This window comes from Telmatherina bonti (genome assembly GCF_933228915.1).
Source record: "Telmatherina bonti genome assembly, chromosome: 2".
Lineage (NCBI taxonomy): Eukaryota > Metazoa > Chordata > Actinopteri > Atheriniformes > Telmatherinidae > Telmatherina > Telmatherina bonti.
Genome location: NC_136620.1, coordinates 41,611,848 through 41,634,557, shown reverse-complemented (window position 1 = coordinate 41,634,557; position 22,710 = coordinate 41,611,848). Strand labels below are relative to the sequence as shown.

At 48.7% G+C, this 22,710-nt stretch overlaps 1 protein-coding gene across 1 annotated transcript in view; it reads left to right on the top strand.

Moving 5' to 3' along the window:
- Positions 1-236: 236 nt before the first annotated feature.
- plcg2 (phospholipase C, gamma 2) overlaps positions 237-22,710 on the top strand; it is a gene marked incomplete at its 3' end in the record, with an annotated part of 85,825 nt that continues 63,351 nt past the window's right edge. The window contains exons 1-14 of the mRNA XM_079258394.1: positions 237-639; positions 722-976; positions 1,051-1,195; positions 1,265-1,476; positions 2,801-2,987; positions 3,511-3,629; positions 5,220-5,399; positions 6,193-6,310; positions 6,924-7,160; positions 7,271-7,413; positions 8,214-8,397; positions 8,452-8,601; positions 11,643-11,753; positions 22,394-22,576. Of these exons, the coding sequence (XP_079114520.1) occupies positions 424-639; positions 722-976; positions 1,051-1,195; positions 1,265-1,476; positions 2,801-2,987; positions 3,511-3,629; positions 5,220-5,399; positions 6,193-6,310; positions 6,924-7,160; positions 7,271-7,413; positions 8,214-8,397; positions 8,452-8,601; positions 11,643-11,753; positions 22,394-22,576 (2,440 nt within the window). The 5' untranslated portion in view covers positions 237-423. The remainder of the gene's footprint in view (positions 640-721; positions 977-1,050; positions 1,196-1,264; positions 1,477-2,800; positions 2,988-3,510; positions 3,630-5,219; positions 5,400-6,192; positions 6,311-6,923; positions 7,161-7,270; positions 7,414-8,213; positions 8,398-8,451; positions 8,602-11,642; positions 11,754-22,393; positions 22,577-22,710) is intronic.

Genomic DNA, 22,710 nt, shown 5'->3' with positions numbered 1-22,710 from the left:
GACTTATCCAGACCGTCTCGGGACCTGCAGATCCAGGACTTATCCAGACCGTCTCTGGACCTGCAGATCCAGGACTTATCCAGACCGTCTCGGGACCTGCAGATCCAGGACTTATCCAGACCGTCTCGGGACCTGCAGATCCAGGACTTATCCAGACCGTCTCTGGACCTGCAGATCCAGGACTTATCCAGACCGTCTCTGGACCTGCAGATCCAGGACTTATCCAGACCGTCTCGGGACCTGCAGATCCAGGACTTATCCAGACCGTCTCTGGACCTGCAGATCCAGGACTTATCCAGACCGTCTCGGGACCTGCAGATCCAGGACTTATCCAGACCGTCTCTGGACCTGCAGATCCAGGACTTATCCAGACCGTCTCTGGACCTGCAGATCCGGGTCCAGAGGGACGTCTGGGTGGATCAGATGATCAGGCGTCGCCATGGCGCGCATTCTGTCCTTGTTCCCCCGCAGCAGCAGAGCATCATGGGTAACACGGACAGTGTGGTGGTGCAGAAGCGTCTGGCCCGGTTCCGGCCCGAGGAGCGTCTGGCCGTGGAGGAGGTCTTCGTCAGGCTCCAGGGCGGCGCCGGCGCCCCGGGGAAGCCGGCAGGAAGGACTCTGACGCTGGAGATGCTGCAGGTGCGAAGCTTCTGTCCGACTCCTGCTGATGTCCGCCTGCCGCCTGGAAGGCATCACGTCCTCGCTGCTTTGTCCCCTGCAGGCCTCCGTAGGCGAGCTGGCGTCCGGCTCCATGGCGAGGAGGCTCTATCGGGCAATGTGTGGCATCGATCCTGGACTGGCAGGGTCTGGGAAGACCAGCAAAGCCCCTACCTCTGAGGTAAGCCAGGAGCAGCTGATGGTCTTTCTGGCGGACACGCTTCGAGGAACGGCGGAGGAGCGGGCCCCGCTCATCATGGACATGTCCCACAATGCAGCGGGGCTGGCGGCGGCCGTCACATGTGATCAGGTGGCAGAGGTGAGTCGCTGCTGCAGGTGAAGGGCTTTCTGAGGATGCGGTGGTGTTCTAGCTCCTCCCTCTGTTCTCCGTAGTTCCTGCAGGACCTGATCTCTGCTGTGGTGAAGATTCTGGTGCAGAAGGACCGCCTGCAGGGCTGGCAGCCCGACCACATGGCCGATGGCGCCGTTGGCGTGAAAGTCCTGGCGGAGCAGATCTGCTCTGAGCTGAAACCTTCAGGTAGCTTAGCTGAGCTGGCGGCGTTTGGACCTGCTGGCTGGAAGACGTCTGACTCCTGTTCCTCTCCAGATCAGGGAAGCTGTGACGTGTCCTGCTTGGAGGACTGGATCTTCAGAAACTCCCAGGTCTCGGTGTACCTGGAGATGCTGGTCTCTGAAGGCCTCGACGTGTCACTGAGCAGCCGGTCGTCTCCGGCTCTGCTGCCTCCCTGCAGGGAGACGCCGTGGGAAGAAGTGAGGAGCCTGCTGGACCTTCCTACCGTCATGTTTCTGGCCCCGCAGGTCCGTGTTTTCATGGCAGTTTTAATTCCTTCTAAATAAAAGTTCATTCTGCTTCAAACTGATGGAAAACGACGGTGTAAACACTTCATTCCTGATGCAGATTTCTATTCAGTTAAACTTAATCCCGATGTAAACGGCTGGTTTATTCCCATTTTAATCCCGATCTATTTAATTCCTCTGTCATGTAAACCTTCGTTCCGCTCTAAGTTAACTCCGGTCGTTCTGAGCATGCTCGTTACCTTGTCCTGTCCCGATGACGCGCGTTTTTTTACCTCCCGTGTTCGGTGCTCTGTCTTTCTTCTCCGTCTCAGGTGCTGCAGAAAGTCAAGTAGTATGCTGGTGTTGAGCTGCTACTTCACATTTAGAATAAAAATAAACTGGTTCTTATTATGTAGTTTTTACACATTAGGACTGAAAAGATGAGAAGCAGGAAGAGAACTGTGTTTATTATACGTCACCCTCTGTCCAATCAGAAGCCTTCCCAACCCACCGCTCTGAACAGGAGTTAAGTGAGGACACATGTATGTATATTTATATAGTAGAATCCTTTCAGACCTTAAATCTGAATTATTCATTCCAAACTATCTGTAGTTTGCTGTGTTTGGCTCATCCAGAGAACATCTCCACACTTCCAGTCATTTTCACATTTTATACGTTTTAATGAGGAACTTTCAGAAGGTCTGGTTCTGGTTATTTATGTTTTATGTATGATGATATGGATCTGGGTCTGGTTCTGGTTCTGGTCTTGTTCTGGTTATTTATGTTTTATGTATGATTATATGGTTCTGGTCTTGTAAAGGTCGGCTGATGATAAGTCGGACCTCTTAAACAGAACCCGGACCAGTTCAGGACCACTACAGAAAGTCCAACCCAGTTTCTGGTCTGGGTTCTACAGTATCAAATGCAGCTCTGAGATCCAGCAGAACCAGAACTGAAACAGGACCAGAACCAGTATTCAGCCTATTATTATTATAATTATTTGTACAGTATGATGGCAGGTTGTTGCTCCATGTTCTGGCCTAAATGAGGGTTAAACTGTTTCTGCTTTTCTTTACTCTTTTAACTCTTTTTTTTATTGTTTAATTACAATCATAAACTTTTATTTTTATTTATTCTTTACTAAACACCGTAAACGTCCATGACTGGAATAAAAAGCAGCGGCAGATAATTCACATTTTCCTCTTTATTCCGGCAGAACGTTTCTTTAGAAAATATCGTCCATGTTTTAAGATAATAGTCTTTTTTCTGATCCTTTTTGTGGTGAATATTTCCTGTCAGCTTCATACATCAGCTCATCCGGATCGTCGTCTTCTTCCCTCTCTAGTTGCCAGACGGCTGCAGCGCCCCCTGGAGGCTCGTCTTCTCCACAGAGCTGCATGGAGAGAGCTTCACCAAGATGCTGAGTGGCCTCATGAAGCACAGCCCCACCCTGCTGCTCATCAGAGACACGACGGGGCGTGTGTTCGGAGGCTTCGCCTCGCACGCCTGGGAAATCAAACCTCAGTTTCAAGGTGGGAGAAGAGAGCAGCTCCTTCCTGTCTCCGTTTAATGTCTGCAGGACTCGTGACAAACGTGCAGGAAAAGCCCAGAAATGACACGAAACATACGATCGCCTTCACATGGATCGCTTCCCCCTGACGCCACCGGGGGGCGCCGCTGTTACGTTGTCTTATTATTTAAGCTGCAGGATTGATGCCAGGATGTGCAGAAGGAAAGCTAAACGCCTCCAGCATGAGCCTCCTGCATGGTTTAAGTTTCATTTCAGGACGTTGGTACGAGGCTGAAGAGCTTTCAGGCCCCGCAGGATCCACTGACTCTGGCCTGAAACTGGTTTTCCATCAGCCAGTGTTTAAATGCAGAACATGTCCAGAAACACAGCTGCTGTGCATCACGCCATGAGCTCCGTCCTGCCGCCGTTTCTCAGGACGGCGGCTCATAAAACAGATTAAAGGAGGAACTAAGTCACTGGTTTGAATACTGTGGACTCATCTTGTCTCTCAGGTCTTGATGATTTGTATATTTCTGTGCATGCAGGTGACTCCAGATGCTTCCTGTTCTCTGTGATGCCCCAACTGCGAGTTTTCACCGCGACAGGATACAACGAGCACTTCATGTACCTCAACCACAACCAGCAGACCATGCCCAACGGCCTGGTGAGACTCTGCAGCGCACGGACGCTTGTTGCTGGTTTACGGCTCCCTGACCTGTTCTACGCCCAACTAGTCTCTGCGTTTCATACAGGCTAACAGATTAGCATCTCTGCGTTTCATACAGGCTAACAGATTAGGATCTCTGCGTTTCATACAGGCTAACAGATTAGCATCTCCGCGTTTCATACAGTCTAACAGATTAGCATCTCTGCGTTTCATACAGGCCAACAGATTAGCATCTCTGCGTTTCATACAGGCTAACAGATTAGCATCTCTGCGTTTCATACAGGCTAACAGATTAGCATCTCTGCGTTTCATACAGTCTAACAGATTAGCATCTCTGCGTTTCATACAGGCTAACAGATTAGGATCTCTGCGTTTCATACAGGCTAACAGATTAGCATCTCTGCGTTTCATACAGGCTAACAGATTAGGATCTCTGCGTTTCATACAGGCTAACAGATTAGCATCTGTGCGTTTCATGCGTTTCATACAGGCTAACAGATAGGCATCTCTGCGTTTCATACAGGCTAACAGATTAGCATCTCCGCATTTCATACAGGCTAACAGATTAGCATCTCCGCGTTTCATACGGGCTAACAGATTAGCATCTCTGCGTTTCATACATGCTAACAGATTAGCATCTCTGCGTTTCATAAAACAGTACTCAGCGACTCAGATGGAGGGTAAAGCAACTGCTGGACTACCTCCCCTTTTTCTAACATAACGCTGTCAGTGTGAAAGAACTCACCTGTCCAGCAGGAAGCTGCAGCCTCCACCTGAAGTCTCCATCTGCTAAACGCTACACCATCTACACCCTCCTCTGTCCTGTTCATTGTTCCTTTTTCTCCTCCTCCTCGCGGGGAAACGAGTCTGGATGCTCCTCCCTTTCAGTGGAGAATGTCAGGCTGACGATCCACGGTGGTCTCTGCTTGTTTCTCCCCAACAACACAATAAAACACTTCACTAGTTTGTCCCCTTTCAGCCACTGTATTTGGTAGGGGTGGGAAATTCAGTTCGAAAATCTGGATTGTTTTTCTTCTCAATTTTAAAATAGATTTTTTTCAAACAAATGAAAATAATCCATGATAAAATTTTTGTCATTTTTATTGTTTTTATTGATCTTTTTACGTGTCCTCTTGGCCATCATAGCAGCAGAATGATGTTCTGGCTGCTGTGCTTTTCCTTCTTTGAAATCAAGAAAAATTATGAGCAAAACAAAGTTTTACACATTTATTTTGTTTTTAATCTACAAAAATCAGCAATATTGGAGATTTGTGAGAATAACAATTTAAATCGAATTGGCACCCAAAAAATGGGAATTGAATCAGGACAAAAGCCTCTTGTCACCGCCCTAGTATTTAGAGACGGCGATGCAACATGGCCGCCTTGTGCTGGGCGCGCCGCCGATGTTTTTATAAATGTCTCTTTGAGCTTGGAGGATGTGATTGCGATCAGACTTGAGTAAAATACGTATTTATGATATTTATTGCTGATAAAAATGCAGATTAGTTCCACAGCGGACCTTTAAAGGTCAGAAAGTCTAAATAAAGTGGTGAGCGTGAAAACATGATGGTTTGTTTGTTCCTTCAGGGAATGGGGGGTCAGCACGACTACTTCGGCTTGTGGCTGGACTGTGATTTTGGACGTGGTCACAGCCGTGCACGGCCCAAATGCACCACCTACGGCAGCCCTCAGCTGTCCGGAGAGGAGGACTTCACGCTGGACTCCCTGGAGGTGTGGGCTGTGGGAAAACCCCCAGAACCAGAACAGGTCAGACTCAGACTCTGCATGCAGATCCTCCGTTTCTTCACTGAAACACACCAGTTTCTCTTCGTTCAAACCTCCCGACGTTGAAGGTTTCTGAGTTTTAGGGTGAAGTTTCCACCATTTCCCTGCTGGAAACATCTGCATCTGATCAGCGCCAGACTTACAGGATAACATGAAGTTTTGCAGGTTTGTTGGGTTCAAACAGCTTCACCCTGGGAATAATGAGCGTAGGAGCTGGATAAAACAGTTCTATTCTATTCTTTTCGTTTTGTTTTTGTTGTTGTTTTCTCCCTTCCTACCCCATAATATCACTGATGTTATAATACAAAGGATTTATATCAAAGTTTGTTGCAAAGAACTGGGCTAAGTTCTCCAACTTTCCAACAATTACAGCTAAACTAAGTGTTGAAGTTCTCCTTGAAGAGCTGAGTCTTCAGCTTGCTCCCTAGACAAGGGACTCTGCAGAGCGGACAGAGTTTGGGAGATCATTCCACCATCGTGGAACAACAGAGGAAAAGAGTCTGGCTGGTGATTTAGTCCCACGTTGTGGTGGTAACACGAGGCGTCTTTCACTGGTGGAACGTAGCTGTGGAGAGGGAGTGTAGGTCTGGATTAGGGAGTGAAGGTAGACGGGAGACGTCAAAACATGGGAAGGTGGTCGAGAGGAAACGCATGTTTTTCATATAGAAGTGTTGCCTTCAGGTGCTCGGTAAAACCCAGCGCTGTCTCGTACAGCGGGCATGTAGTTAAAAGTTGAGAGGTCATTTCTGCCGTTTCCTCTGCGTGTCTGTTTCAGGACGAGGAAGGCGAGGGCATGAAGAGCATCCTGGACGCCGATCTGGAGGTGCAGGCTATGATGGAGCTTACGGGGAAGACCCTGCACAGTCAGGGACTCCGGGAGCCGGAGGAAGACTAGGATGCCCCGAAAGCCGCCTCTTCCTCACCCTCTGTCCTGTTTCACACCGTTCAGCTGCTTTTGTTCAACCCTGGACAGCGTCCACCCAGCTGGGGACGCCGCTCCTGCACATTATACCTCACATGCAAATCCCACGTAGAGCTGCCGCGTCTGTAAACACCTGCAGCAACAAGACGAGTTCATCCCCTCCCACTCCGGCAGCGAAATAAACGTCTGGATTCACGACTTTTAAAGGGTCAAAGTCACGTCCAGCTGGCGATGAAGTCCTGCATCACAATTTAGTCCAGGGATCGCCAATCCTGGTCCTGGAGGCGGGGCCGACGTCCAGCAGGCGGGGCCGACGTCCAGCAGGCGGGGCCAACGTCCAGCAGGCGGGGCCGACGTCCAGCAGGCTGAGCCAACATCCAGCAGGCGGGGCCGACATCCAGCAGGCTGAGCCAACATCCAGCAGGCGGGGCCGACGTCCAGCAGGCTGAGCCAACATCCAGCAGGCGGGGCCAACATCCAGCAGGCGGGGCCGACATCCAGCAGGCTGAGCCAACATCCAGCAGGCGGGGCCGACATCCAGCAGGCTGAGCCAACATCCAGCAGGCGGGGCCGATGTCCAGCAGGGCGTGGCCAACATCCAGCAGGCGGGGCCGACGTCCAGCAGGGCGTGGCCGACGTCCAGCAGGGCGTGGCCGACGTCCAGCAGGCTGAGCCAACATCCAGCAGGCGGGGCCGATGTCCAGCAGGGCGTGGCCAACATCCAGCAGGCGGGGCCGACGTCCAGCAGGGCGTGGCCGACGTCCAGCAGGGCGTGGCCGACGTCCAGCAGGCTGAGCCAACATCCAGCAGGCGGGGCCGACGTCCAGCAGGGCGTGGCCGACGTCCAGCAGGCTGAGCCAACATCCAGCAGGCGGGGCCGACGTCCAGCAGGCTGAGCCAACATCCAGCAGGCGGGGCCGATGTCCAGCAGGGCGTGGCCAACATCCAGCAGGCGGGGCCGACGTCCAGCAGGGCGTGGCCGACGTCCAGCAGGCGGGGCCAACGTCCAGCAGGCTGAGCCAACATCCAGCAGGCGGGGCCGACATCCAGCAGGGCGTGGCCGACGTCCAGCAGGCGTGGCCAACATCCAGCAGGCGGGGCCGATGTCCAGCAGGGCGTGGCCAACATCCAGCAGGCGGGGCCGACGTCCAGCAGGCGGGGCCGACGTCCAGCAGGGCGTGGCCAACGTCCAGCAGGCGGGGCCAACGTCCAGCAGGGCGTGGCCGACGTCCAGCTGAACCAGATTGGTCTGAACCAGATTAGTCTGATCTGGTTCGGTCTGAACACCATCTGGTCCTCATGGACCTGCTCGGGCGCATCTTGTTCTTTCCTCCAGACGGATCATGTGATTGGCCGGCATTTCAGGTGGGCGTGGTTAATGTGGAGAAGCGGATCAATCAGATGGTTTTAATGATCAGCTGATCGACCTCTCGCCCGTCTGCGCGCTGACTCGCCAAATGTTTCCGAAACTTGCTACCGGCAAACCTGAAGCTCCGTCAGCGGACGTCGTAAAATGTCGTAAAAGCTCCCCTGCAGCAAACAGGAACGTTACGTAATGTCCCTTTAAAAGCCGTTTTCAGCGTTTTACTTGTCGGAAAGTCGGAGGAGGAATTTCCTTATCAGGGACGATCAAAACTTTATTCTACCTCAGAGAAACGTTACGCAGCCAACGCTGAACTGCTGCTTCGTTTCCGTCACGTCTGAACGTGGGATTGTCGAGTCACGTGTCAGCCCCCAGTAGCCCCAGCAGCCCCCGCAGCCCCCAGCAGCCCCCAGTAGCCCCAGTAGCCCCAGCAGCCCCCAGTAGCCCCAGCAGCCCCAGCAGCCCCCAGTAACCCCCAGTAACCCCCAGTAACCCCCAGTAGCCCCAGTAGCCCCAGCAGCCCCAGCAGCCCCCAGCAGCCCCCAGCAACCCCCAGCAGCCCCCAGCAGCCCCCAGCAACCCCCAGCAGCCCCCAGCAGCCCCCAGCAACCCCCAGCAACCCCCAGCAGCCCCCAGCAACCCCCAGCAGCCCCCAGTAACCCCCAGCAGCCCCCAGCAGCCCCCAGTAGCCCCCAGTAACCCCCAGTAACCCCCAGCAGCCCCCAGTAACCCCCAGTAACCCCCAGCAGCCCCCAGTAGCCCCCAGCAGCCCCAGCAGCCCCCAGTAACCCCCAGTAACCCCCAGCAGCCCCCAGTAACCCCCAGCAGCCCCAGCAGCCCCCAGCAGCCCCCAGTAACCCCCAGTAACCCCCAGCAGCCCCCAGCAGCCAGTTGGCCCAGTGTGCTAACCCTGCAATCCAGACTTTCACTAGGACTGGAACTAAAACTGGGAACTGGTACTGGTACTGGGAACTGGGAACTGGGACCTGGGACCTGGGACTGGTACTGGGAACTGGGACCTGGGACTGGTACTGGGACTGGGAGCTGGTACTGGGATTGGGACTGGGAACTGGGAACTGGGACCTGGGACTGGTACTGGGACTGGGAGCTGGTACTGGGATTGGGACTGGGAACTGGGAACTGGGACCTGGGACTGGTACTGGGACTGGGAGCTGGTACTGGGATTGGGACTGGGACTGGGAACTGGGACCTGGGACTGGTACTGGGACTGGGAGCTGGTACTGGGATTGGGACTGGGACTGGGACTGGGACCTGTGACTGGGAACTGGTACTGGTACTGGGACCTGGGACTGGGAACTGGTACTGGGACTGGGACTGGGACTGGGACCTGGGACTGGGAACTGGTACTGAGACCTGGGACTGGGAACTGGTACTGGGAACTGGGACTGGTACTGGGAACTGGGAGCTGGTACTGGGATTGGGACTGGAACTGGGAACTGGGACTGGTACTGGGACCTGGGAGCTGGTACTGGGATTGGGACTGGAACTGGGGACTGGTACTGGGACTGGGATTGGGACTAGGACTGGGAACTTGGACTGTGACTGGGAACTGGTACTGGGACCTGGGACTGGGTACTGGGACTGGGAACTGGTACTGGGACTGGGAACTGGGACCTGGGACTGGGAACTGGTACTGGGACTGGGAACTGGGACTGGTACTGGGACTGGGATTGGGACTAGGACTGGGAACTTGGACTGTGACTGGGACCTGTGACTGGGAACTGGTACTGGGACCTGGGACTGGGTACTGGGACTGGGGACTGGGAACTGGTACTGGGACTGGGAACTGGGACCTGGGACTGGGAACTGGGACTGGGACTGGGAACTGGTACTGGGACTGGTACTGGGAACTGGGACCTGGGACTGGGACCTGGTACTGGGACTGGGACCTGGGACTGGGAACTGGTACTGGGACTGGAAACTGGGACTGGGACTGGGAACTGGTACTGGGACCTGGGACTGGGACTGGGACCTGGTACTGGGATTGGGACTGGGAACTTGGACTGGGAACTGGGACCTGGGACTGGGAACTGGTACTGGGACCTGGGACTGGGAACTGGGACTGGTACTGGGACTGGGAACTGGTACTGGGATTGGGAACTGGGGACTGGGACCTGGGACTGGGAACTGGTACTGGGACTTGGGACTGGGAACTGGGACTGGGAACTGGTACTGGGACTGGGAACTGGAACTGGGGACTGGGACCTGGTACTGTGACTGGGAACTGGGACTGGTACTGGGACTGGGAACTGGTACTGGGATTGGGAACTGGTACTGGGGACTGGGAACTGGTACTGGGACCTGGTACTGGGACTGGGACTGGGATTGGGAACTGGGGACTGGGACTGGGACCTGGTACTGGGACCTGGGACTGGGAACTGGTACTGGGATTGGGAACTGGTACTGGGACTGGGAACTGGTACTGGGATTGGGAACTGGGAACTGGGACTGGGACTGGTACTGGGGTGCGTACCAGACTGTCCAACCCATCCAGCTGCAGACGTCAACACAAAACTGTCAGAGCAAAAGTTTTCCAGGTGCATGTTTACAGAAATGGTGAAAATTTGTAGTTTTAGTTAAAAACACAAAATTTAAACAATCAGTATTTTATTTGTGATTAGATTCCAGTGATTTGATTATAACACAATATTTTCATGTTTTTTCTTGAACCCTGAAATGTGACGTTGTGGTTTTACTGAGCCGGAGAAAGTTTTCGCTTTTTGGGACCTGATGGAAGCAGATTAAAATAAATCTGCAGTGTTTTTAAGCTCAGGCTGAATTTTAATCCAACTCTAATTAAAACTTGTTGTCCTTTGTGTGAAATAAGATTAATTTAGTTTCAGCTTTCTGATATAATTGTGTTTTTATGGATGAGTTGTTGCTTGTAGTTGATGAAATGAATAAAACTGTTTTCTTTACATCTTCAATAAAGTTAAACAAAAACAGTTTGTGTTTCTGTCATGATGTTTTACTTCATTTGGTCCGAGAGATGCAGACCGACTGTAAATGTCTTCATTAAGATGTGATTATATTAATACAGAGGCTGAAAGGCAGCCTTGTTTCCTTCATCTTCCTCCTCCCATCATGCAAATAACTGCACCAAGTTGTTCATGCAAATGTGTCGTAAAGGCGGTTCAGTTTCACGCAAATGTCCCCCTCCATGGACAGCTTTGTGTTTCTGCTGGTTTCATTCAAATATTTCATGATATTTAAACTCAGAAATTTGAAAATAATTAAGAATGTTTCATTTCTTCGGTTAGAAAAACACATTTTAAGCGTTTTTTAGGGAAATATTTAAATCTGTTTACAAATACATGTAAATACATCACACAGATAAATATATATTAAATGTAAAGTATATCTGATCTACATGCAGGAAGGTTCATCCTCATCATTCAGATGTTCTGAATTCTTCATATAAAGAGAATAAAAGCTTTTAGGCTTATTGTCAGAAATGTTGAACAGTTTCTGTATAAAATATGGAAATGTTTTATTAGATTGTTTTCTGCATTTTCTTCCTATTTTCTGTTTTAATGCCTCTCTTCGTCTCCAGTTCAGAGAAATGAAGACAAACCAGCCTCATGAGGACTGAAGGTTTTGCTCCTGGTGTTGAATCCGGATCCGAACCGAAGCAGGGTTTTACTGAGGTCCGTGAACGCACCACCACCCAGGTTTATTTCTGTTATTTTTCAGATCAGATGCAGAAACAAAGTCTGGAAGTTTCCTGCAGGAGAAGCAGAGAAAACTGGTTTATAAGCCTGAAAACAGACCATCATCCTCCTCATCTTCCTCCCGCTGCAGCTCATTTGCATAGATTCCGTCCGCGCTTCCTGACTCTTTTTGGTTTTTTTTTTTTATAACTTAGAAGCTTTTAATGCAAGTTAACTTTTACTTCCTTGTGCGCGCGGATAGAGGAACTGACCGTCGTGCTGCTGGCCTCCTGTCAACACTCCTCATCCTCCCGCCTTCATCTCACGACCTGCCGGCGATGATCTGACGGAGACCGGCGGCGACTCGGAGCTGACACGCGGTGAGCAACTTTCCTTTCTGCGGGTTTCTGTTGCTGCGGTGCGGGGGGAGAGTCCGCGCCGCGCCGCGCGCAGACACGGCGGCTTCACGAGGAAGTCCGCGCGGCTGAAGCTTCATCATCCTGCTGAACAGACGACAGCTCGCGCCCAGAGTCACCTTCAGCGTCCCCTGTCCACCTGATCCAGCCTGAGGCCAGGTCCAGCCTCAGACCAGGTCCAGCCCGAGGCCAGATCCAGCCCGAGACCAGATCCTGCCCGAGGCCAGGTCCAGCCCGAGACCAGGTCCAACCTGAGACCAGGTCCAGCCCGAGGCCAGGTCCAGCCCGAGACCAGATCCTGCCCGAGGCCAGGTCCAGCCCGAGGCCAGGTCCAGCCCGAGACCAGGTCCAACCTGAGACCAGGTCCAACCTGAGACCAGATCCAGCCCGAGGCCAGGTCCAGCCCGAGGCCAGGTCCAGCCTGAGGCCAGATCCAGCCTGAGGCCAGATCCAGCCTGAGGCCAGGTCCAGCCTGAGACCAGATCCTGCCCGAGGCCAGGTCCAGCCCGAGGCCAGGTCCAGCCCGAGACCAGGTCCAGCCCGAGACCAGGTCCAGCCCGAGACCAGGTCCAGCCTGAGACCAGGTCCAGCCTGAGACATTGAATCTATAATGACTAGAAAAACACAGTGAGGTCAGACCTGCATCCAGCAGCTACGTTCTGGTCCTACATCCATCTTATATGGATCCAATATCAGATTCCAGATACATTGGTAATGAATACAGTGTCTTGGCTGCATTGTTCCATGTTTGTTCTCACGTAGTGATAAAAAAGTTGATCCTGTTCTGGATGTTAGTATCCAGACTGTGGTTCCTGTTCTGGATGGTAGTGTCCAGACTGTGGTTCCTGTTCTGGATGGTAGTATCCAGACTGTGGTTCCTGTTCTGGATGGTAGTGTCCAGACTGTGGTTCCTGTTCTGGATGGTAGTATCCAGACTGTGGTTCCTGTTCTGGATGGTGGTGTCCAGACTGTGGTTCCTGTTCTGGATGGTAGTATCCAGAATGTGGTTCCTGTTCTGGATGGTAGTATCCAGACTGTGGTTCCTGTTCTGGATGGTGGTGTCCAGACTGTGGTTCCTGTTCTGGATGGTGGTGTCCAGAATGTGGTTCCTGTTCTGGATGGTGGTGTCCAGAATGTGGTTCCTGTTCTGGATGGTAGTATCCAGACTGTGGTTCCTGTTCTGGATGGTGGTGTCCAGAATGTTGTTCCTGTTCTGGATGGTAGTATCCAGACTGTGGTTCCTGTTCTGGATGGTAGTGTCCAGAATGTGGTTCCTGTTCTGGATGGTGGTGTCCAGACTGTGGTTCCTGTTCTGGATGGTAGTGTCCAGAATGTGGTTCCTGTTCTGGATGGTGGTGTCCAGAATGTGGTTCCTGTTCTGGATGGTAGTATCCAGACTGTGGTTCCTGTTCTGGATGGTGGTGTCCAGAATGTTGTTCCTGTTCTGGATGGTAGTATCCAGACTGTGGTTCCTGTTCTGGATGGTAGTATCCAGACTGTGGTTCCTGTTCTGGATGGTAGTGTCCAGAATGTGGTTCCTGTTCTGGATGGTGGTGTCCAGACTGTGGTTCCTGTTCTGGATGGTAGTGTCCAGAATGTGGTTCCTGTTCTGGATGGTAGTATCCAGACTGTGGTTCCTGTTCTGGATGGTAGTGTCCAGAATGTGGTTCCTGTTCTGGATGGTAGTATCCAGACTGTGGTTCCTGTTCTGGATGGTGGTGTCCAGACTGTGGTTCCTGTTCTGGATGGTAGTGTCCAGAATGGATCAGAGTTAGACCATGATCTGTTTTCCAAAACACATCATGAATATCTTCCAGTAGGTTTATCGTAAAGTAACAGAACAAAAAGAAGAACACAAGCGGATCATACCCTCCGCCACCAAAGTTTGCAATGTTTGTTTCACTTCTTTGACGTCAAAGTCAGATGAAATGCGACATGACAGTTCAGACGGAAGTCTTCCACAGAGATCGCCTATGGATTGAATTTATGACCACATATAAAAACAACCTTCTTCAAATAAAAAAAAAATGAAGAGATCAGACTGTTCAGACCGTCGTTAGATATCTGATGTGAGTCACATATTAGAAAAACAGCCGAGTTTACCTGCAAGGTGAACAGAGTCACAGATCGGCTGCTTTAATAACAAATATCAACCAACCATTCAGTGAAACGTCCAGAGGAGAAGCGCCTCCTTCAGAAACTTGGTGAGACACCATTAATACCTGGTGTTACATGTTAGAGATAATTTATCTGTTATAATGAATAAATGTAGAAAAAAGAGATTTTAAGGCTGAACTGAAAACTAAAAGACGTGAAGGCAACAAGTGTTGATGTATATAATCCAAACTAACTGTGTGGGCTTTTTCTGGCGACTCTGGCTTCCTCCCACCCAGTCAGATTAATCCAAATAATAAAAAAACAGTTTCTTACCAGATCAGGTCTAGGCGTTCCTCAGGGTTCCATACTTGGACCTGTACTTTTCACGTTATCCATGCTTTTAGCAGGTAAAATCATCAGGCAGCCTGGTATAATCTTTCATTGCTATGGAGATGATACTCAGATTTACCTCTCCATGAAGCCAGATAGAACCAGTTACTTTGTTAGATTACAATGAAGTCTTACAGACATAAAGACCTGGAAGACTCTGAATTTTCATTCATTCATTCGTTTTCTTAACTGCTTAGTCCACTAAAGGCCTCGGGAAGCCGGAGTGTAGGCCAGCATCATCAGTCTGATGATGGAACAGCCTGCCTGAGGGCCTCAGGGCTGCAGAGACTGTTAATGTTTTTTTTAAAAAACGCTCAAGACCGACCTTTTTAGTTTAGCTTCTTACTAAGTTTTAACATTCTTATATTAGCCTATATTTATTCTTATTTTGAGTTAATTTGATTTATTTACATATTTTATATATTTATTTACATATTAGTATAAATTTGATTATTTTTTAAATGGATTTTACTTTTGTTTAGTTATCACTCCAGTTCTCTCCTCATTGGGGTCCTCTTCACCGAGGGCTGCCCCTGCTCTGACTGCATGGGTGTTGCTGTGGGGGCTGTCCCTGTCTGGTGGGTCAGGATCCAACGCTACAGCCTTGCAGTTGGGTCCTGTCTGCCCGGACCCGGGTGGCCCCCATGGTGATGGCCTAGGTGGTCGTGGGTGGGGGTAGCCCTTTGTGAGGATATTGTTTCCTTATATGGTACACATACCTGGCGATTCATCTTCTTTTAACTGTTATAGGGGCTAATAGGGCACGGGAGAGGGTGGTTATGGGTGGGTGTAAGGGAACTTTGGGTGTATGTGTGTTAGTGTTTTATCTATTTTGATGTAAATTGTTTTATGTAAAGCACTTTGTATTGTTTTTAAGCATTAAAAGTGCTATAGAAATAAAGTTTGATTTAATTTCTCCCAAGAGAAGCGAGTTGTCGTTACGAGGCAGAAGCACTGAAACTTATCAGTGACTGAAGTTCAGGTTTAGATGTTACATCTGTTTCAGCCTCAGACATGGATATATATTCAGACACGTTGCTAACAGCAAGTATATTCCAGCCCTTTGCTTTGAAAGGTCATTCAACAGCAAGTCCCATTCTTGAGATTTGCACAGACTTCCAGAAAGTTTTAACAATCTCTTTTAGTTTTTATTGTTTTATTTTGTTGTTGTTTTTTTTTTCAAACAATCGTAAGAACAGTAGGTGTTCAGGGACCAAGCTGTTTTGCAGTTTAGGATTTTGAATTATTTAAATTGATCAATGATTTTCAGACACAAAGTTGTGTCCTTTCCTTATGTGAAAAGACTTAGAAGTTGTAACTTTTATACCAAATGTTGACACCCTAACTGCATTCTAGTAAATCTGCTGATAGCATACTCTGCTATGATGCTGTTTCATATATAATCCATCAACTCATCTGCAATTCACCTACGTTTTGAGTGTGTTGCCAACATTTTTTAGATTTGTTTTTTACCATTTCCAAATATTATAAAGTTGTTTGTTTGTGAAATTAAGCTTCAAACCAATTAGACTAAAACATCAATGTTTTTTATTGCATTTCATGCAACATAAATGTTGCAGTAAAATGCCACAGCTTTACTGTTCATGTCACTTTAAGGTCTTTATGTTTCCTATTGGTGCATTTGTGGCAATTATTCAGGATTCTGCTTCTCTTTCATCATTTGTTTTACTTTTTGCATTTCTTTGTGGCTTTTAGCTGTTTTGCATCTCTGAGTAGTTTCATGTCTCTGTGTAATTTTGGATAATAGTTTCTCCTTTTTCCGTCTGTGTGGTTTTGCTTGGTTTGTTAATATTTTACATGTTATTTGGCTAATTTATTTTTAGGAGTGGGGCGTTTTTTGTATTGGCTCGGTTTGTCAGTTGTAGGGAACGTTCAGTGTATTTATGGGTTATTTTGTACCTGTTGTTCTCTGGAATTTTACTTGATGTAGTTATACTGTTAAACTTAAGTCTGTTTACTCAACAATCTAAGAACCAAACAACAAACTTATCCTTATTCAGTAACCTTTAAACATTCACCACATGACTTCAACACTGGCCAATTAACTCCTGTAACGGTAACTTATAGATACGGTATACTACCATACAGTATGAAACAGTACTATAATCTACTACAGTTATACATGGTACGATATTATATGATGCATTACTGTATGGTATAGTACGGTATGATACGGTGCAGTAGGTATGATATAGTACAGTGGTTATGGGAGACTGGTTATAGAGGCTGGGTTATGGTGGACTGGTTATGGGAGACGGGTTATGGTGGACTGGGTTATGGTGGACTGGTTATGGAGGCTGGGTTATGGTGGACTGCATATGGGTGACTGGTTATGGTGGACTGGTTATGGGAGACTGGTTATGGTGGACTGGTTATGGGAGACTGGTTATGGTGGATTGCATATGGAGGCTGGGTTATGGTGGACTGGTTATGGAGGCTGGGTTATGGATGCTGGGTTATGGTGGACTGGTTATAGAGGCTGGGTTATGGTGGATTGCATATGGGATACTGGGTTATTGTGGACTGGTTATGGGAGACTGGTTATGGTGGACTGCATATGGAGGCTGGGTTATGGTGGACTGGTTATGGAGGCTGGGTTATAGAGGCTGGGTTATGGTGGACTGGTTATGGAGGCTGGGTTATGGTGGACTGGTTCTGGTGGACTGGGTTAAGATGGACTGGTTATGGAGGACTGGTTATGGTGGACTGGTTATGGAGGCTGGGTTATGGTGGACTGGTTATGGGAGACTGGTTATGGTGGACTGGTTATGGAAGCTGGGTTATGATGGACTGGTTTTGGGAGCTGGGTTATGGTGGACTGGTTATGGAAGCTGGGTTATGATGAACTGGTTATGGGAGACTGGTTATGGTGGATTGGGTTATGGGAGACTGGTTATGGTGGACTGGTTATGGAAGCTGGGTTATGATGGACTGGTTATGGGAGACTGGTTATGGTGGACTGGTTATGGAGGCTGGGTTATGGTGGACTGGTTATGGGAGACTGGTTATGGTGGACTGGTTATGGAAGCTGGGTTATGATGGACTGGTTTTGGGAGCTGGGTTATGGTGGACTGGTTATGGAAGCTGGGTTATGATGGACTGGTTATGGGAGACTGGTTATGGTGGACTGGTTATGGAAGCTGGGTTATGATGAACTGGTTATGGGAGACTGGTTATGGTGGATTGGGTTATGGGAGACTGGTTATGGTGGACTGGTTATGGGAGACTGGTTATCGTGGACTGGTTATGGAAGCTGGGTTATGATGGACTGGTTATGGGAGACTGGTTATCGTGGACTGGTGATGGAAGCTGGGTTATGGTGGACTGGTTATAGGAGACTGGTTATGGTGGACTGGTTATGGAAGCTGGGTTATGATGGACTGGTTATGGAAGCTGGGTTATGGTGGACTGGTTATAGAGGCTGGGTTATACGACTGGTTATGGAAGCTGGGTTATGATGGACTGGTTATGGGAGACTGGTTATGGTGGACTGGTTATAGGAGCTGGGTTATGGTGGACTGGTTATGGAAGCTGGGTTATGATGGACTGGTTATGGGAGACTGGTTATGGTGGACTGGTTATGGAGGCTGGGTCATGGTGGACTGGTTATGGAGGCTGGGTCATGGTGGACTGGTTATGGAAGCTGGGTTATGATGGACTGGTTATGGTGGACTGGTTATGGAAGCGGGGTAATGGTGAACTGGTTATGGAGGCTGGGTTATGGTGGACTGCATATGGGAGACTGGTTATGGTGGATTGGGTTATGGTGGACTGGTTATGGTGGACTGGTTATGGAAGCTGGGTTATGATGGACTGGTTATGGGAGACTGGTTATGGTGGACTGGTTATGGAAGCTGGGTTATGGTGGACTGGTTATGGGAGACTGGTTATGGTGGACTGGTTATGGAGGCTGGGTTATGGTGGACTGCATATGGGAGACTGGTTATGGTGGATTGGTTATGGAGGCTGGGTTATGGTGGACTGCATATGGGAGACTGGTTATGGTGGACTGGTTATGGGAGACTGGTTATGGTGGACTGGTTATGGAGGCTGGGTTATGGTGGACTGCATATGGGAGACTGGTTATGGTGGATTGGGTTATGGGAGACTGGTTATGGTGGACTGGTTATGGAAGCTGGGTTATGATGGACTGGTTATGGGAGACTGGTTATGGTGGACTGGTTATGGAAGCTGGGTTATGACGGACTGCATATGGGAGACTGGTTATGGTGGATTGGGTTATGAACCAGGTCATGAAGGTCTGGTGTCTCTGGTGGGTGATGAACAGTTCTGTGGTATTAATTACTGCCTCTGCCTGAGGAAAACCAGTTCATCTCTGGCTGCCGTCATGGTTTGAGCAGCGGGGACTGTCCCTTCATGGAGGTTGAAGGTTTCAGCAGAAAAACACAAAGCAGTTAGGTTAAATATTCACTGGACTTAGTTTCTGTTAGAGGGCAGATTAACGTAGAGATGCTGCAGGAGCTCATTTTCCTTTCACTTTTACACCCCCTCCTCTTTCTGCCGTATGATCCAAGTCCTGGTCTCTGTGAGGGCTGGAGATGTATCATAGAAATTATTTAAAGCAGAGTTTTGAGACCCTGAGGAGGAAACAAAGCAGAGAAGCTGTTTATTTGACCTGTTACACATTTAGCTGTGTGTCTATGTCAGAGTGTATCAGACACAATGCTGGTGTATTTAAAGCAACATTGCCTGTCAGGAAGGAAGTTTACAGATGCAAATTAAATCCGAGGAAATGTTTAACTTCTTTTCTTCTGCATGAAGAAGTTGCATGATTTGACACTGATGATGAAACGTAGGTAGAATTTGATGCTTCTGTCTTCTAGAAGCTCAAATTTTAACCTGGTTAAAATTCTGAACATAACTCTAAAGTTATGTTCAGAACTGCAGAACGAAGCTGCTGTGAGTTTATTCACGGTTCCATAAAAACGTTTTACTCTGAAGTAAATAACTGTTCCGTTGTCGTACATAAAGGTGGGTTATACATCTCCCCTTCACGATCATATCCAGCGAAGGCTCGATCTCAGATGAGCCTGGTAGACAGGTAACCAGGTAGACAGGTAACCAAGTAGACAGGTAAGCAGGTAGACAGGTAACCAAGTAGACAGGTAACCAGGTAGACAGGTAGACAGATAGACAGGTAAGCAGGTAGACAGGTAAGCAGGTAGACAGGTAACCAGGTAGACAGGTAACCAGGTAGACAGGTAACCAAGTAGACAGGTAACCAGGTAGACAGATAGACAGGTAAGCAGGTAGACAGGTAACCAGGTAACCAGGTAGACAGGTAACCAGGTAGACAGGTAACCAAGTAGACAGGTAACCAGATAGACAGGTAAGCAGGTAGACAGGTAACCAAGTAGACAGGTAACCAGGTAGACAGGTAGACAGATAGACAGGTAAGCAGGCAGGTAGACAGGTAACCAAGTAGACAGGTAATCAGGTAGACAGATAGACAGGTAACCAGATAACCAGGTAACCAGGTAGACAGATAGATAGGTAAGCAGGTAGACAGGTAACCAGGTAGACGGATAGACACGTAGACAGATAGACAGGTAATCAGGTAACCAGGTAGACAGATAGACAGACAGGTAAGCAGGCAGCGAGGTCGCATTTTTTCCAGGGTTTTCCATTAGCTGTGTGGGATTCTCCGTGGCTCACTGAAGCCCTCCTCCCTCCTTATTCCTAGTAAAACTGCATTTCGCTGTTTTTTACTATCAAAGATGACGGTTTAATTTTTCTCTCCATCTCCTCCCTCCATACATCGGCATTCTTACCTGAAATGAACTGGTGACGTGATCCCCTACGTCAGTTGTTCCCAAACTGGGGGGCGGGGGGCCCACTTATCACAGGGGGGGCACGGCAAGGCTAAATAAAACTTAGGAATTTTTACACTGGATGGATTTGTAAAAGTACTCATAGGCAATGATGATAAATCAACAAGAGAGACTTTGAGTAATAAAAAAGAGAACAAACTATGATGGAGCAGATCTGTCCCTGCTTGACCAGTAATAATAATAATCAATGGTGGGTAATAATGAAAATGCAGTCTTGTGCATGTACCAGATATTATCATCTAATATAATGAAGTATGAAGCCAAACAAGTTCCACCACTGGGGACTTTTCATCCTGAACACAAAGAAAAGCCTGCAGGTTACTTTAGAAATAAACTATCCAAGTATCATATACAACAAAGTTGTTTTACTGAAGCAGCTTCGTTCATTCATTCATTCATTCATTTTCTAAACCGCTTAATCCAATTCAGGGTTGCGGGGAAGCTGGAGCCTATCCCAGCTGGCTTTGGGCGACAGGCAGGGTACACCCTGGACAGCTCGCCAGTCCATCACAGGGCCACGCAGAGAGACGAACAACCACTCACACTCACTGTGGGCAGTAACCAATTAACCTAACATGCATGTCTTTGGATGGTGGGAGGAAGCCGGAGAACCCGGAGAGAACCCACGCATACACGGGGAGAACATGCAAACTCCACACAGAAAGGCCACTGACTGAACCCCTCCCCAGCCAAGGACTGAACCAGTGACTTTCTTGCTGTGAGGCCACAGTGCTAACCACTACGCCACTGTGCAGCCCTGAAGCAGCTTCGTCTCATAGAAAACTCACCTGAAGCAGTTTGCAGAGGTTCCTGGTTTAAAATGTTTCACACTGAAGCAGAAGAATGGATCATAATACTGACACGGTTTTAATTATTGTTACTTATACCATGGTCTGGGTGAATACTCAATTCTGATTGGTTTCAGGTTGTCGTTTAAAAAGTAATATTGTACACCAGTTAAAAAAGTTCCGTCAAATAGCCGAATAGTTCTAAATCAGTGCGCTGGCTCGAACAGCTGATGGTAACCGTGGTTACAGAAATGTTAGCGACAAACAGGCAGAAAGAATAACTGGACTGACAATGTCGGACATCACATAAACAAGATAAACATCATCCCCGATTTCCTTCATATTGTGAAGAAATATGCATTTCAGGCAGAAAATAATCATATTTTCACCAAAATCCATTCAGAGGAAGGGACGGCACTTCAGACTCGATCACCTGACGGCGCGCTGTGCGCACGCACACACACACACACACACACACACACACACACACACACACACACACACTGAGCTCCCCATCATTACCCCTGGCTGCAGTGTGGAGACTGAGGAGCATCATCGGGTATTTGTTCCAACAGTATCTTCTGCCGAACGCGCTGCAGGTGCTCTCAAAGCCGGTTGCCTTGGAAACGCCACAACAAATTAAATAGTCCCCTCTGCTCTTTCTTGTGAAAAACATTATTTTAACAGCAAAAACAACATTAGTAATTGATCTTATATTATTTCCTTTGTCAGTGACCATGGTATAAGCGGGATAATGCCCTCCGAGGTTTCCATTATCAGACGCTTTGCGTTGGACGGTTCACGCCCCCGCGTTGTCCATTAATTTCTGATAATGGACACCTCAGAGGACATGATCCCTTACCTATAATACAGCCACTAAAACTAAAGATGCATTTCTTGGAATGTTTCTTTGGTTCTTGAGACAGGGGGGTTCAGCAGATCAGCGCTCAGATAAATAAATGTTATAATTAAGTTTCATTATAATAAGTTTTGGGTGGTTTTCCAATAAATCCATTAGAAATACTGAAAGTGTAAGTGCACATTTTACTTCATAGTTTACTCCTTCATCTTCAACCAAACTGTATTTTAGAGTTTTTATTCTCTTATAAATAAAGAATGTTGAAACACTTCCTCAAACACAGGAATTTCAGCAGATTTGATGCAAAATGCTGGGCGGTGTTTTCAGTGAGGCAAACTTCTGCTTTTACTGGAACTCAGTAAATATACACAAGCAAACTGGGAACTGTGAAGTCTGCAGACTTGCAGTGGCTGGAGGTGGGTGTGAGCCAGAGAGGTTAGCAGAAAACCCAGAATCTTGTGAGGAAGCTTTCTAGCAGAGTCACTATAACCTGCTTTTTTACTTTATTCGTTGCAACGTAAGGCGAGAAGTCAGGAGGAAAAGATCTGCAGAGGGTGATGAGGCCCTGCAAAACGTCATGAATCTGTCATGTCTCAGCTGCAGAGATGGCTCAGCGGGCCGAGATGACGGAGTACCGCAAGATCCAGATCAAGAGCTACATGGAGATGGGCGTTGTCATGACGGTGTTCCGGCAGAAGGCGGAGCGGCTCACCGTGCAGGTCATCATGGAGACCAAGCAGGTGGCGTGGACGCGCACCGCGGACAAGACGGACGGCGTCTGTGAGTAGACATGCATGTAGATTATGTAAACAGCAGGAAGATTTTTCAGGAGGAGAAATCAGGCAGAAATGTGAAACATCAGCAGATTCAGGCGAAGTGCCTCCTTCAGCTGGCTCAGGCCTGCAGGTGGTTGT